The sequence below is a fragment of the Thecamonas trahens genome (assembly GCF_000142905.1).
Source record: "Thecamonas trahens ATCC 50062 unplaced genomic scaffold supercont1.21, whole genome shotgun sequence".
Classification (NCBI taxonomy): Eukaryota; order Apusomonadida; family Apusomonadidae; genus Thecamonas; species Thecamonas trahens.
In genome coordinates, this window is record NW_013657659.1 from 314,736 (window position 1) to 327,285 (window position 12,550).

At 67.5% G+C, this 12,550-nt stretch overlaps 1 protein-coding gene across 1 annotated transcript in view; it reads right to left on the minus strand.

Annotated features, from left to right (window-relative positions):
* Positions 1-12,351, minus strand: part of AMSG_11853 (uncharacterized protein) — a gene marked incomplete at both ends in the record, with an annotated part of 13,999 nt that extends 1,648 nt beyond the window's left edge. The window contains 8 exons of the mRNA XM_013902778.1: positions 155-594; positions 630-5,634; positions 5,787-7,770; positions 7,869-8,683; positions 8,737-9,657; positions 9,699-9,926; positions 9,998-10,792; positions 10,816-12,351. Of these exons, the coding sequence (XP_013758232.1) occupies positions 155-594; positions 630-5,634; positions 5,787-7,770; positions 7,869-8,683; positions 8,737-9,657; positions 9,699-9,926; positions 9,998-10,792; positions 10,816-12,351 (11,724 nt within the window). The remainder of the gene's footprint in view (positions 1-154; positions 595-629; positions 5,635-5,786; positions 7,771-7,868; positions 8,684-8,736; positions 9,658-9,698; positions 9,927-9,997; positions 10,793-10,815) is intronic.
* Positions 12,352-12,550: the final 199 nt, after the last annotated feature.

The following is a 12,550-nucleotide window of genomic DNA, read 5'->3' on the forward strand; positions in this document are numbered from 1 at the left end:
GGCGGGGGGGGGGGTAGGTGGCGTTGTTGGCGACTCGGGCGACTCGGGCGAGTCGGGCGAGTCGGGCGAGTCGAGCGATTCGATACTGATGGACCGGTGGTTGAGGTGGTGTTCTAACTAGCGACTAGCGGGCGTTGGCAATGGCCATGGCGACGGTGTCCGAGTGGGAGATGGAGACGGAGAGGGTGGCGATGCCGAGGCGGTCTGCGGCATCGCGGGCGGCGCCGTGTAGGATGACGACAGGAGCGCCCGATGCCGAGGTGGAGATCTCGATGTCGCGGAGCGGAGCGGCAGGGCCAAGTGAGATGGAGGAGTCCTCGGGATCGACGGCGTTGAGCGCCTTGAGAACGGCTTCCTTGGCGCACCAGCGGCCGGCAAATGAGGCCGGCGGTGATGGGCGGCTCGTGCAGTGGCTGACCTCGTCGGGAGTAAAGTTGCGGTCGAGAAAGTCCGACGAGGTAGCGCGGGCGTGCCACTCGGCCAGATCCTCGACGTCGACGCCGACGCCGCGGACGGGGGGCTGGGGAGTCTTTGGGGTGGAAGCGCCAGAGGCAGAGGATGCGGCAGCGGAGGATGCGGCATTGAGCTGGGCCTCTAGGGCGGCGGTGCGGGTCATCTTGATGCGCCACTGGCCGTCGGCCGGGTCGCGGGTGGCGCGGGCGTTGGGTTGAGGTAGACGCGGGTCTGGTCACGATCCGAGTACGGGGCCTCATTCTTGACAGAGATGAGGGCGCGGCGCGAGGTGAGGACTTCGTGGCCGTAGCGGTAGGCTGCGGTGGCGCGCGGGAGGCGGGCGGCTGAGTAGGCGGCCATCTGTGCAGGCGAGAGTGCGGCAAAGACGTACATGGGGTTGAGGACGAGGATGGATGCACCGGCCTGGCCAAAGCCAAACGACTTGAGGAGAGCGGCACGCGGCGGGCTCGGCAGCTTGATGGGGCGGTCGAGGTAGAGCAGGTGCGAGTTCTTGGCGAGGGCCGGGTCGACATTGTCGAGGTTGCCGTTGCCCGGCACGATGGATGAGGCCATGATCTGCAGCACGCCGTTGAGCATCCATCCTGCGGCTGGGGCCTTGGGGTGGCCGGTGAGCCACTTTTGGAAGACCGTGAAGACCGGGTTGCCCGAGTGGCGGCCGAGGTGGTCGAGCTCGATCTGGTTGACGGTGGATTCTGAGGTGTCGTTGAGGGCGGTGCCTGTGCCGTGGAAGGAGATGAGGTCGACGTCGTTGATGTCGAGGCCAAAAACGGCGAGGGCACCGCGGAGCGGGGCGACGGACGGATCATCGAGGTAGAACTCCATGTTCCACATCTTGAGGGCGGCGCGGGTCATTTTGTGGGCGACAGCGTCGAGTGCAGCGGAGCGCTCGGCAAGGTAGGCGGCAGCCGAGTCTGGCCCGGCGGAGTCTGCCATGGCCTGTGCGCCGCGCTCGAGGGCATCGCGCTGAGCGGAGAGCCAGGCGGCGATGCGGGCGCGCTCGTCATCCAGCTGTGCGCGACGGTAGTCGATGTCGAGCATGGGGTTGGCAAAGGCGAGCGGGACTTCGCGGGCGGCTGTGAGGATGCCCTGGCCCGGGGCCGGGACGGAGCGGCCTTCCTTGTCCGTGGCGGTGGCGGACCATGCGAGAACGGCGTGGATGGGCAGGCCCATCTCGATGGCGAGGGCGGCGGTGGTGAGCATCTGGACGGCGCCGCCCTGCGACTCCATAAAGCCGCCGCGCGAAGTTGTGGCCGGGCGACACATCTCGCGCGGGTCGCGACCTTGTGCAAACTCCTTGTCCGAGTTTGAGGTTGCGCCCATCTGGGCAAACTCGTAGGACGACTCTTCGCCAAAGTCGTCGAAACCGCCGACAAACATGACCTTGGCCTTGCCGGCCAGCAGGGTCTCGACGGCGATGTCGACGGACTCTGCGGCTGTGGCGCATGCGGCCACGGGGGTCTTGATGGGGCCGGATGCCGAGAGCAGAAGCATATTGATCCATGCGGGGGCGACGTTGATGAGCTGCTCCTGGAGGGTGTCTGAGGGAATGTCGTGGTCGAGGAGGCGGTCGCGGTGTGCGCGGCGGATGGCGCGCATGCCGCCCATGCCGCCGCCGATGGAGTTTCCGACCTGTGAGACGTGGACATAGTTGTAGAGCTCGTAGGGGTCTGTGATGCCGGCGGTGAGGAGGGCCTCTGCGGTGGAGGTGAGGAGGTAGAGGGTGACCGGGTCGACCTGGGCGATGATGTCCTGCGGGACGCCGAGGCGGGCCGGGTCCCAGCCTGTGGGAATCTGACCGGCGACGGCGCGATCGAAGCGGAGGGCCTTGGGCACGTAGACGACGGAGCCTGGCTCGAGCTGGACGAACCAGGTAGAGCCGCGCTCAAAGATGGTAGCGGCGTCACCGTGCTCGGCCTTGAAGGCGGTGGCCTCCTCGGGTGAGGCGACCTCGACGGGGCCAAGGGTGTTTGTGACGACGACTTGGCGCAGGAAGGACTTTGCGTGAGGAGAGTAGCCGTCAAAGAGTTCCGGCTCGACGAGGCGGATGCCGGCGTGTGCGAGGATGGCGTCTTCGTAGGAGGCCTTGACGTCGAGGTCTGCGACGAGAGCGCGCGTGGTGGCATCGACCCAGGAGGCCTGGGCGGGGTCGTATGTGATGAGGCCCATGAGCCAGGCCAGTTCGATGCAGCCCTCGAGCGAGAGCTCGCCCGACTGCTCCATGTCCCAGCGTGTGCGAGCGTTGCCCCAGGGCCCGATCTCGCCGTAGCCGACGACGCAGACGATGGACTCGAGGTCGAGCATGCCGTGGAGATTTGCGCGGAGCGGAGCGAGGGTGTCCTCTGTGGGAAGATTTGGAAAGGCAAAGTCGAAGCAGGCGCGGTCCTGGGCAGGCAGCGGCGGCAGCGGCGGAGCTTGCTCGGCAAGGGCGCGTGCTGTGGCAGCCTGGGCTTCGAGGTCGGCGCGGACGTCGCGGAGGAGGGTGTGCAAGTCGGGAACGGTGCCCATGCCGCCGGAGAGGTCAGCGACGAGCGGCCCCTCTTCGATGCGGGCCTTCATGGCGGGAACGATGAGGGCGAGGATGTTGAAGGCCATTTCAGCAGGCGAAAAGGTGCGGCAGCCATAGTCGTTCTCCATGGTGGGAGCGACGAGGTTTGTGCCGGACATGAGGCCGGTGCCGCGAGTCCAACCGATGACGGCGCCTACGACGGAGAGGTAGTGGCCCCAGCCTTCCGAGACGCACTTTGCCAGCAGGGCCTCGAGACCGATTTTGGACTCTGAGTAGAGGCCGTCGTGACCAAAGGCGCCGTGATTGGGCGAGAGCGGGAGGACGACGCAGGCCGGACGGGTCTCGATCTGGCGGGCGTCCTTGGCGGCCTTGACGGCACCGAGGAGGCGCTCGAGGTTTGTGAGCATGATGCGGTGTGCGAGTTCGGACTTTGAGTCGAGGCTCGCGAGATCACGGCCGTTCTCTGAGATGGCGGCAAAGGGCAGGATGACGTCGAGGTCCATGGCTAGAGAAGAGTAGATGTAGTCGACGAGGGCGTTGACGTCTGCGAGCGAGCCCTGGTTGAAGGGGACCAAGATGAGCGAGGCGCCGGCGGCGCCCCACTGGCGGTAGACGTTGCGGTACATGGTGGTCTTGGCGAGCGAGTACGACGAGGTGGTAGCGACGACGCGGGCACCGCCTGCGAGGAGGTGCTTGACGCACTCGAGGCCGATGGAGCCTGAGCCACATCCGGTGACGAGGACGTGGAGGCCGGCAAAGGAGACGGAACCGGAGGCGAGGCTGTGTAGGGCGGAGTGGTAGATGGAGCATGCGAGAGTCGCGTCGGCGTGGGCGGCGCGGAGGTGGGCGAGCTGGCTGGCGACTTGGTCGGGCACCTGATGGTGGGGGACGGCGGCGAGTAGGGACTCGAGAGCGGCGAGGGCGGCTGCGACTTGTGCGCTCTGTGCGGAGCCTGGCGGAGCGACGGTGAGAGCCGAGGCGCCGCGAGTGACAGAGGCGACGTACTCGGAGAGGTTTGCAACGCCGTGGCGCGGGAGCTCTTCGTAGACGATGGCGCCCTTTGGGGAGATGGAGACGTGGGGGGCTGTGAGCTCGTCAAAGTGGAGGTATGCGCGTGGCGGAGTAGGAGCATGACGGAGGGTAGTGGCGAGGAAAGCGAGCTTGTCGGCGACGCCGGGCGGGCATGCAGCGGAATCGCGAGCCTTTGCTGCGTAGCACTCGACGAGCGGAGCGAGGTTGGTGCCGCCGCGGTTGCGGAGCGAGTCGAGGCGAGCATCGACGAGCGGGTCGTCGAGAGCTCGGTTCGCGGAGATGAGGTCGAGGAAGAGCTCGACAAAGTCGACGCGGGCCCAGTTCCAGGCCGAGTCGTAGACGCGGACCTTTGCTGGGGCGAAAGCGGCGACGATGCCGTCGGCGTAGGCGTCGCCGTGCTCGGCGCGCCACCAGTCGAGCTCGGCGTGTGCGGCGTGCGCGGCGGCGGTGGCGGCAGCGGCGGTCTTGTCGGCGGCGCGCGAATCGATGCCAAGGAAGTTATGGTGGGCGGCGCCGAGGTTGCGGATGAGCTGAGCGTGGCTCTCGGTAAAGGCGGCGAGCTGGGCGAGGACGGCGGCGGCGGCGGCTGAGGAGAGGCCAGCGCCGGGAGCGGCGGCGGCGGCTGCAGCGGCCGGCGAGGCGAGGGGAATGCCCGCAAAGGACGCGTAGCTCTGGGCGGTGGCGTCGAGCCATGCGTGGGCTTCTGTCTGCGAGGCGAGGCGCGATGCGGGCTCGGAGAGAAGGCCGTGGACGAGGACGGAGTCGATGCGGCCCGGGCCGAGGCCAAAGGCGGAGGCGAGATGTGCGGCAGCGGCGTCGTAGCCTAGGGCGATCTTTGTTGAAAGCATCTTGCGGACGCGGTTTGAGGAGACCTTGCCGAGCTTTGAGTATGCGGGGCCTACGGCAGCGGCAGCGGCGGCGAGCGGCATGTCGGCGAGGTTGTCGACGGAGGCGGGAGCGGGGCCAAACTCTTCGCCGAGCTCACCGACGATCTCGTTTTGGAGGGCGGACTTGCCGCCGGCGAGATCGCGGATGGAGGCGGTTGGGGCGGCGTCAGCCAACGACTTTTTGGACTTTGTGGCGACGAGGACACGGAGGACGTGTTCGGGCGCAGGCGGGGCGTCGGGAACGGCGGCGGCGGGCGGCGAGGTGGAATGGTCGGGAGCGGTGGGAGGAGGGGCGGCGACGGCAGGGGCCGGCAACGAGAGGCCGTGGGCAGCGGCGTAAGAGGCGGCGACGGAAGCGAGCCAAGCATTGGCGGCGGCGTCGTCGGGAAGGCGCGACGGCGGCTCCATAGCAAGGGCGCGGACGAGGGCGTTGTCGACAAGGCCGCCATCGAGGCCGGCGGCGTTGAGTGCGGCGCGCATTTTCGAGGCGCCAAAGCCGCCGGGCAGCTTGCGCGAGGCGAGCTTCCCGAGGAGGGCGATGGAGACCTTGCCGAGGGACTTGTAGGATGGAGCGACGGCAGCAGCAAAGGCGGAGAGCGGCATCTCGACAGCGTTGTCGGGGGTGGATGCAGAGGCAAACTCCTTGCCGAGGTCGCCAACGACCTCGTTTTGCATGGCGGACTTGCCGCCGGCCAGCTCGCGGAGGGTGGAGTTGCCGGTGACGTCTGCCAGCGGCTTTTCATCTTGACGGCGACGAGGGCCAGCATGATGTGCTCGGCAGAGATGGGGCCCGAGATTGTGGCAGTAGATGCCGTTGGGGCGGAGGGAGAGGCGGGAGGCGGGAGCGCAGGTGTGGGTGTGGTCGGGGGTGGGGGCGTGGGAGTGACGGGCGGTTCGACGCGATTGCCTTCGAGCAGATAGATGGCGTCTGTGTGAGAAGCGTAGGAGACGACGGTGATGAGCGGTGCGAGCGGCGAGAAGGCGGGGCGGGTGAGAGTGCGAGAGGCCAGGGTGGAGAGAGTGGGCATGGGCCCAATCTCGATGATGCGGCGGACGCCTGTGTTGAAGAGCACCTCCTGGGTCTTGATCCACTGGACGGGCGAGGCAAACTGGTAGGAGAGGAGCTCGATGAGGAGCTTGCGGCCGAGGGCGGGCTTTGCGTGGTGGGAAGCCCATGTGTCCCAGTGAGCGAGGACGTCTGCGAGGATTTCTGAGCCTGTGGCTGTTGCAACCAGCTCGCAGTACGATCTGGAGATGGCAAAGGGGACGGCGGTGACGTTGGGAATGTAGACGCCCTCCATGGCGGCGACGGTTGTGACCGGGGCGATGGAGGCCTCGAGAGCGGCGCGGAAGGCGGCGACGCCCGGGCGGAGGAGCTTTGAGTGGAAGGGGACGTCGATGCCGCGGAGCGGGATTGTGGCGGAGCCGCGGGAGAGAGAGAGGAGCGAGCCCTCTGCGCGGTGCTCTGCGCGGAGGGCCTCTGTGACCTTTGTGGTTGCGCGGACGAGGCGGGCGATGGGCGACTCTGGCGAGCGCTTGAGGGCGGAGAGGACGCGGGAGAGGGCTTCGAGGTTGTAGAGATCGCCTGCGACGACGTACTGGCGGCCTTCGACGTTGTAGTTGACGATTTGGAGAAGGGCGCCGGTGGCGGACTCGATGCCGTCGACGACGGCGGAGAGGAGGTGTGGCGAGCAGTGCGGGCCGACGCGCGAGGGGTCTGCGGCAACCATGCCGTATGAGGAGCGGCCGGCTGCGTCGCGAACGACGGCGGACTGCATGGTCATGCCGCGAAGAAAGACGATGACGACGAGCTCCTCGGGCGGCATGACGTCGCCGGAGACGGAGACTGCGGCGTACTCGCCGAGCGAGTGGCCGGCGACGAAGGCGCCTTTCTGGACGAGGCCGCGGGCGACCATGTCCGAGTAGGCAGCGACTTCGAACATGACGAGAGCCGGCTGATTGAACTGGGTGGCGAAGAGGAGGCCGCCCTGCGGGGCTGAGAAGGTGTAGGATGAGGATGAGGAGGTGATGTCCGGGAAGAGAGCCTGGGTGGTAAAGACGAGCTTTCCGGTGGCGTTGTCGAGGTGCGGGACCTGTCTGGTGAGGGCGCGATAGTTGTCGCGGATAGCTACGCCGCGCGGGCCGTGAAAGTGAACGGTGAGCTCTTTCGGGTTCTTGCGGACGATGTGAAGGAGCGAGAAGCCAAACTTTGCCTTGAGATGGGCGTCGGCACGGTCCCAGAGGTTGCGCGCGACGGGCGATGAGGCGTAGAGATCCATGCCCATGCCGAGTTCTGTGGAACCCTGGCCGGTAAAGAGGTAAGCGGTGCGCGGCTGCGCGACAAGAGCGGTGGCGCGCAGGACGGGGAGGTCATCGGCGTTGCGTGTTGTGATGTGGATGACGGCGGCGCCGTTGCGCATGCCGACGCGGACGAGCTGTGTGTAGAGCTTGTTCAGCGGGAGGACCATGCCTGTAAACTCGACGGCAAAGTCGAGGATGCGGTGGGGATCGTTGTCGGCCCAGGTTTCGAGGACGCGGCGGGCGTTTGCGGCGAGCCACATGCCGTGGGTGATTGTACCAGGCAAGTTTGCGAGGACAGCGATGGCCGGGTTGACGTGAATGGGGTTGAGATCTCCGGAGGCGACTGCGTACGACGAGTTGTGGCGCGGGGCGGGAGCCATGTCTGGGGCGGCGAGGAGGATTTCGCCGCCGTCTGCAAACTCGACGGTGTCTGCGCCGTGCGAGAGGGGGACTGCGTGCTTGTCGAGAAAGGCGAGGACGTCGTTGGTGGCGGCAGCAGAGTAGGCGATGGTGGCGATCGGGGCGGGCAGCGGATGGCCGGGGACGGGGCGGGGGAGACGGTTCCGGAGACTGTGACGGAGGCTGTGGCGCCGTGTGGCCCGTAGGTGGTGTGTGAGGAGCAGTCAAAGACGAGGGCGGAGGCTGAGGCTGGGAGAGCGCCGTCGGACCAGGCGATCCACGACTCTGCGGCGACGAGTGCGCGCGGAATGGGAGCGCTGACGTCGAGGACGTGTGCGGTGTGAGAAGTGGTAAAGGTGTTCTCGTAGTCGTCAAAGTAGCCGCGGACAAGGAAGGAGGAGGTGAGGGTGAGGAGCGGGGCGCCGCAGCGGGCGATGTCGACGGCGACGGCGATGACCTTGCCCTCGGGGTCTGCGGTGGAGTTGCGGATTTCGACGAGGCGTGCGACCGATGTGAGGATGTCTCCCTCGGAGAGCTCCGAGGCGTGGAGGGCGGCGGGAGAGGGAGCGACCTTTGCGACGGAGTTTGTGAGGTGGACGAGGCGGAGAAAGTCGACGTTGAGCTCGTGGACAAAGAGGGCGCGCATGAGGGGGACCCAAGCTGCGGCGATGGCCATGTCGAGCGGAGCGGCGAGCTTGTCCTGACCGCGGTCGAGGTAGCGGCCGTTTGTGTTTCCGATGGCGCGCTGGAAGGACTTGATGGCGTCGCGTGTGAGGGTGTAAGTGGCGGAGAAGGAGCGGTCGGGAAGCGGGGTGGGGTCGTGGTCGGGCGGGAGAGCGAGGAGCGGGTCATCGAACCACATGGCGGCGTAAAAGTGCTTGACGCGGGCGGTGTGGCCCGAGTCGTTGACAAAGAGCAGGGCTAGTCCAGAGGGCGAGACACGATATGAGAAAGAGAGCGTGAGCGGGACGACGGCGCCGCCGGGCTTGTGGTGGTGGACGACGGCGACGACGTCTGAGGCGTGTGCATCAAAGGAGAGCGAGATGAGGGCGGTGTCAGAGTGGTGGGCGGAGAGGGTGATGGTCTGAGAGGAGCGGGAGTAGATTGCGCCCGGGAAGGGGCAAAGAGCGGGGCGACCATGTTTGGGATGCGCGAGTGGCCGTCGGGAGCGACGTAAGAGGGCGAGAGGAGGGCGACGGCGCGCCAGCCGGGATCGGGGCCGGCGAGCTCGTCGAGCACGGCGCTGAGCGAGGGAAGAGACGAGGGAGCGGCGTCGAGCGGGATGACGATGTCGTCGAGCGGGGCGATGGTGAGCGGGGCGTTTGGGAGGTGGGATGGATGCGGGCGGGCCGGGCCTGCGAGATAGGGGACGGGCGTCGGGGCTTGAGCAGAGGGAGCGGAAGCGAGGACGTGGAGGACGTGGTCTGTGATTGAGTTGAGGATGGTAGCGACGGGCTCGTTTGCCGAGGTGGAAAACGCTGCGGCGACGGGGCCGTGGAGGACAAAGACGCGCTGGGGATCCGAGTCTGGCACGCAGGAGAGGTCCTCCGACATCCACAGTGAGTCCTTCTTGAACCAGTAAGCGATGTCAGCGTCGAGAAGCGGGACAAAGTTGACGGGCTTGCCGCCGGTCTTGCAGAGAGCGAGAAAGTAGTCGATGTCCTGAGAGGCGAGGAGGAGCGAGTCGAGGCGCGGAAGGGCGGCGGCGAGGTGTGCGAGGAGGGAGCGCGTGTGTTCTGCGGAGGAGGGGAAGGCGTCCGGCGAGGCGAGGGCGGGAAAGGCAGTGATGATGGGGTTGATGGCGGTTGCGACGCGCTCTACGGCGCGGAGGGTCATTGCGGCGGTGCGGGAGCGGTAAGTGGCGTGCATCCAAGCGCCGGTGGCGTCAGTCATGAGGTGGACCATGCGACGGAGGAGAGCAGCGTATGTGAGTTGCGAGAGCGGGCACGGGTTGCCTGTGCGCGGGCAGCGCGGGAAGAATGGCTTCTGGTAGTGATCGTTGAGGCCTGAGATGATGGCGGCGCGGTGCTTAGCGAGAGCGGCGGTGAGGGCGTCGCCCTTTTTGAGCAGACTGTTTTGTCCATCCAGGCCCAAAAGACGCCTGCACGGTTTGCGAGGACGTGGATGGGCTCGCCCAGCTCCGAGGTGACGGTGATGATGCCACCGACGGGGCCGTCGTAGGAGCGCTCCCACTCGTGCTGTGCGGCGACGCCTGGGGTTGCGACGATGAGGTCCTTGACTGGGGATGCAGTGGCGGCTTCTGCGGCGACCATGACGCGGGATGCGATCATGACGGCGTCAAAGGGCATGGGCGGGTAGCCGTAGGGCTCTGACCAGGCGCCGGTGAGGTAGGGAGTTGCGGAGGGCCGTCGCCGATGCCTGAGCCCATGGTGAGGACGATGTTTGGGGTGGCGCGGATGGCGTGGTAGGTGTGGAGGATGGGATGGTGGGCATCCTCGAAGGAGTGGTGGCCGCCGGCGCGGCCGCCGGTCCACTGGAGGACGACTGTGAGGTGGGGGACGGCGGAGGCGATGGCGAGGACACGGTGGATGGCGGAGACGTTTCCGGGCTTGAAGGAGAGCTCGCGGAGGCCTGCGGCAGCCAAGGCGGAGAGGATTTCGATGCCGTTGTCGAGGGAGGGGACGCCTGCGGCGATTGTGACGTGTGAGATGGGGACGCCGCGTGCGAGGAGGGCGAGAGTGGCGGGGTACTGGAAGGCCCACTGCTTGGGGTTGAGGAAGAGGAGGTTGAGGCCAAAGGAGGCGCCGGGGTTGAGGAGGGCGACGAGTTGGGCGACGCGGTCGTGGAAGATGGCCTTGCGGGGGAGGCCGCCGCCGGCGAGCTCTGCGTGGTAGCCGGCGTTTGCGATGGCGGCGACGAGCGGGGCGTGGGCGGATGTGGGGGTCATGCCGCCGACGAGGACGGGCGGGCGGCCGGTAGCGCGAGTGAACTTTGTGTCGATGCGGACGGAGCCGTCGGGGAGGACGACGCGAGACGGGCCAAAGGCGTTTGCGTAGGAGATGCCAAAGGTGAGGTTGTCGACGGAGCGCGAGTAGAGCGGGAGAGTGTGTAGGGCGGAGGAGAGGACGGAGATGCCGCGCCCGCGGAGGTTTGCGGCAGTGATGGCGGCGATGCCGGACTCGCGGCCGGGGCCAAAGTCGATGATGTGAGTGATGGCCGAGGCCGGGGCGGCCTCCTCGGCGGCGGCCAGTCGACGGTGGCGACGGCGATGGAGGCAGCGAGGTGAGCGGTGAGCGAGGATGGGTGGAGGGTGGCCAGGTCTGCGCCGGCGTCTGTGGGCGAGTAGACCGGGAGCGAGAGGCGGGCGGAGGACCAGGAGGCGGCGAGGCCGATGCGGTGGAGATCGGCGGCGACTAGGGCGAGAGCGGGCTCGAGGAGCGGCGAGTGGAAGGAGCCGGAGACGTCGAGGTAGACGGCGCGGTATGTGGGCTTGCGGAGCGAGAAGGGAGTGCGGGCCTGGTCGAGGTCGGGCGAGACGGCGACCGAGTCGAGAAAGTCGCAAAAGTCGTGCAGGTGCTCGCGGACGCCGGCGACGACAAACTTGTTGCGGCCGTTACGGAGGGCGAGGTGGACGTACTTTGGCACGGGGGCGCGGGCCTGAAAGGTGTCGAGGGCGTGGGTGAGGGTGTTTGAGTCGAGGCCGGTGACGGAGAGCATGGGTGTGGGCTTGCCACGGCCCTTTGCACGCGAGTCCTCGATGACGTCGATGGGGAGGGCGGTGAGCGGGGCGACTTGCTGCATGCGAGCGCCGATCCAGAAGAGAAAGCGGACGGCGTCGACGGTGCGGGCGGCAAAGTCGTCGAGGGGCGAGTCGGCGGCGTCGTCGAGGAGGGCGAGGACGACGGCGGCGACGATGCCCTGCGAGTGGCCGGTGGCAGAGGCAAAGTGGCGGCGGAGGGCTGTGGGCGAGAGGGCAAGGTTTGCGGCGAGGGCGGCGTAGTTGAGCAGCTGTGTGAGACCGATGAGCGGGAAGGAGATCGGGGCAAAGGCGAGGTAGGTCGGCGGCGGCGGGGTGTTTGCCAGCCAGGCGGCGAGGTCAAAGCCGTGCTCGGCGTACCAGCCTAGCTCGACGGCCTGTGGCGAGGCAGCGGCGGCGGCAAGGGCGGCGGCGGCGGCATCGACGAGCGGGCGGATGCTGGGGGTGGCGGCGACGGTGGCAGCGAGTTCGGGCCAGTACTCGACGCCCTGGCCGCCAAAAACGGCGAGGAGCGAAGTGTTTGGCGAGGCGAGAAGAGCCGGGAGGTGGGGGAGGGCGGAGAGCGGGAGCAGGTTGACAGACGAGAGAAAGGCAACGGTAGCCTGGTAGCCGTGAATGGCGGCGGTGAGGGTGGGGGCGTCGGGGAGGGGGCGGCCCGAGGCGGAAGAGGCCTCGGCCAGAAAGTGGTCGTCGAGATGCGAGGTGTGGAGAGCGTGCAGCAGGAGGCGGAGGAGGGCAGTCTCCCGGGACGACTTGGGGTTGGGCTTGGGCGCGGAAGCGAGGACGGCAGCCATAAAGAGCGGGAGGGCAAAGACTGGCGAGGGTGCCGCCGACAGATCGGACTTGTCGGCCAGCGTCGAGGCGAGGGCGAGGAGCATGGACGGATCCCAGGTGGGCTTTGCGGAGGAGGCCACTGACGTGGCAGGTGGCAGGGGATCAAGCGGGACCGAGACCGAGAGGCTCTGATCGGCGGAAGAGTAGGGGAGGATGAGGCACGGGACGGCGTCGCCCGCCACGGATGAGGGGCGCGACATGGGTAGCGTGAGGGGAGGGGGAGGGGGGGAGGGGGGGAGGAGGGGGGAGGGGGGGGTAGGGGGGGGTAGGGGGGGGGTAGGAGTGGGGTGGTTTGTTTCGTGGTGGTGGAGTTTGATGAGTCTGACGTGGCAGCGTGGATTTTTTAGCCACGTCACGGGTGGGGTAGGGTGGGGTGGGGGGTGGACGATGGGGTGGACG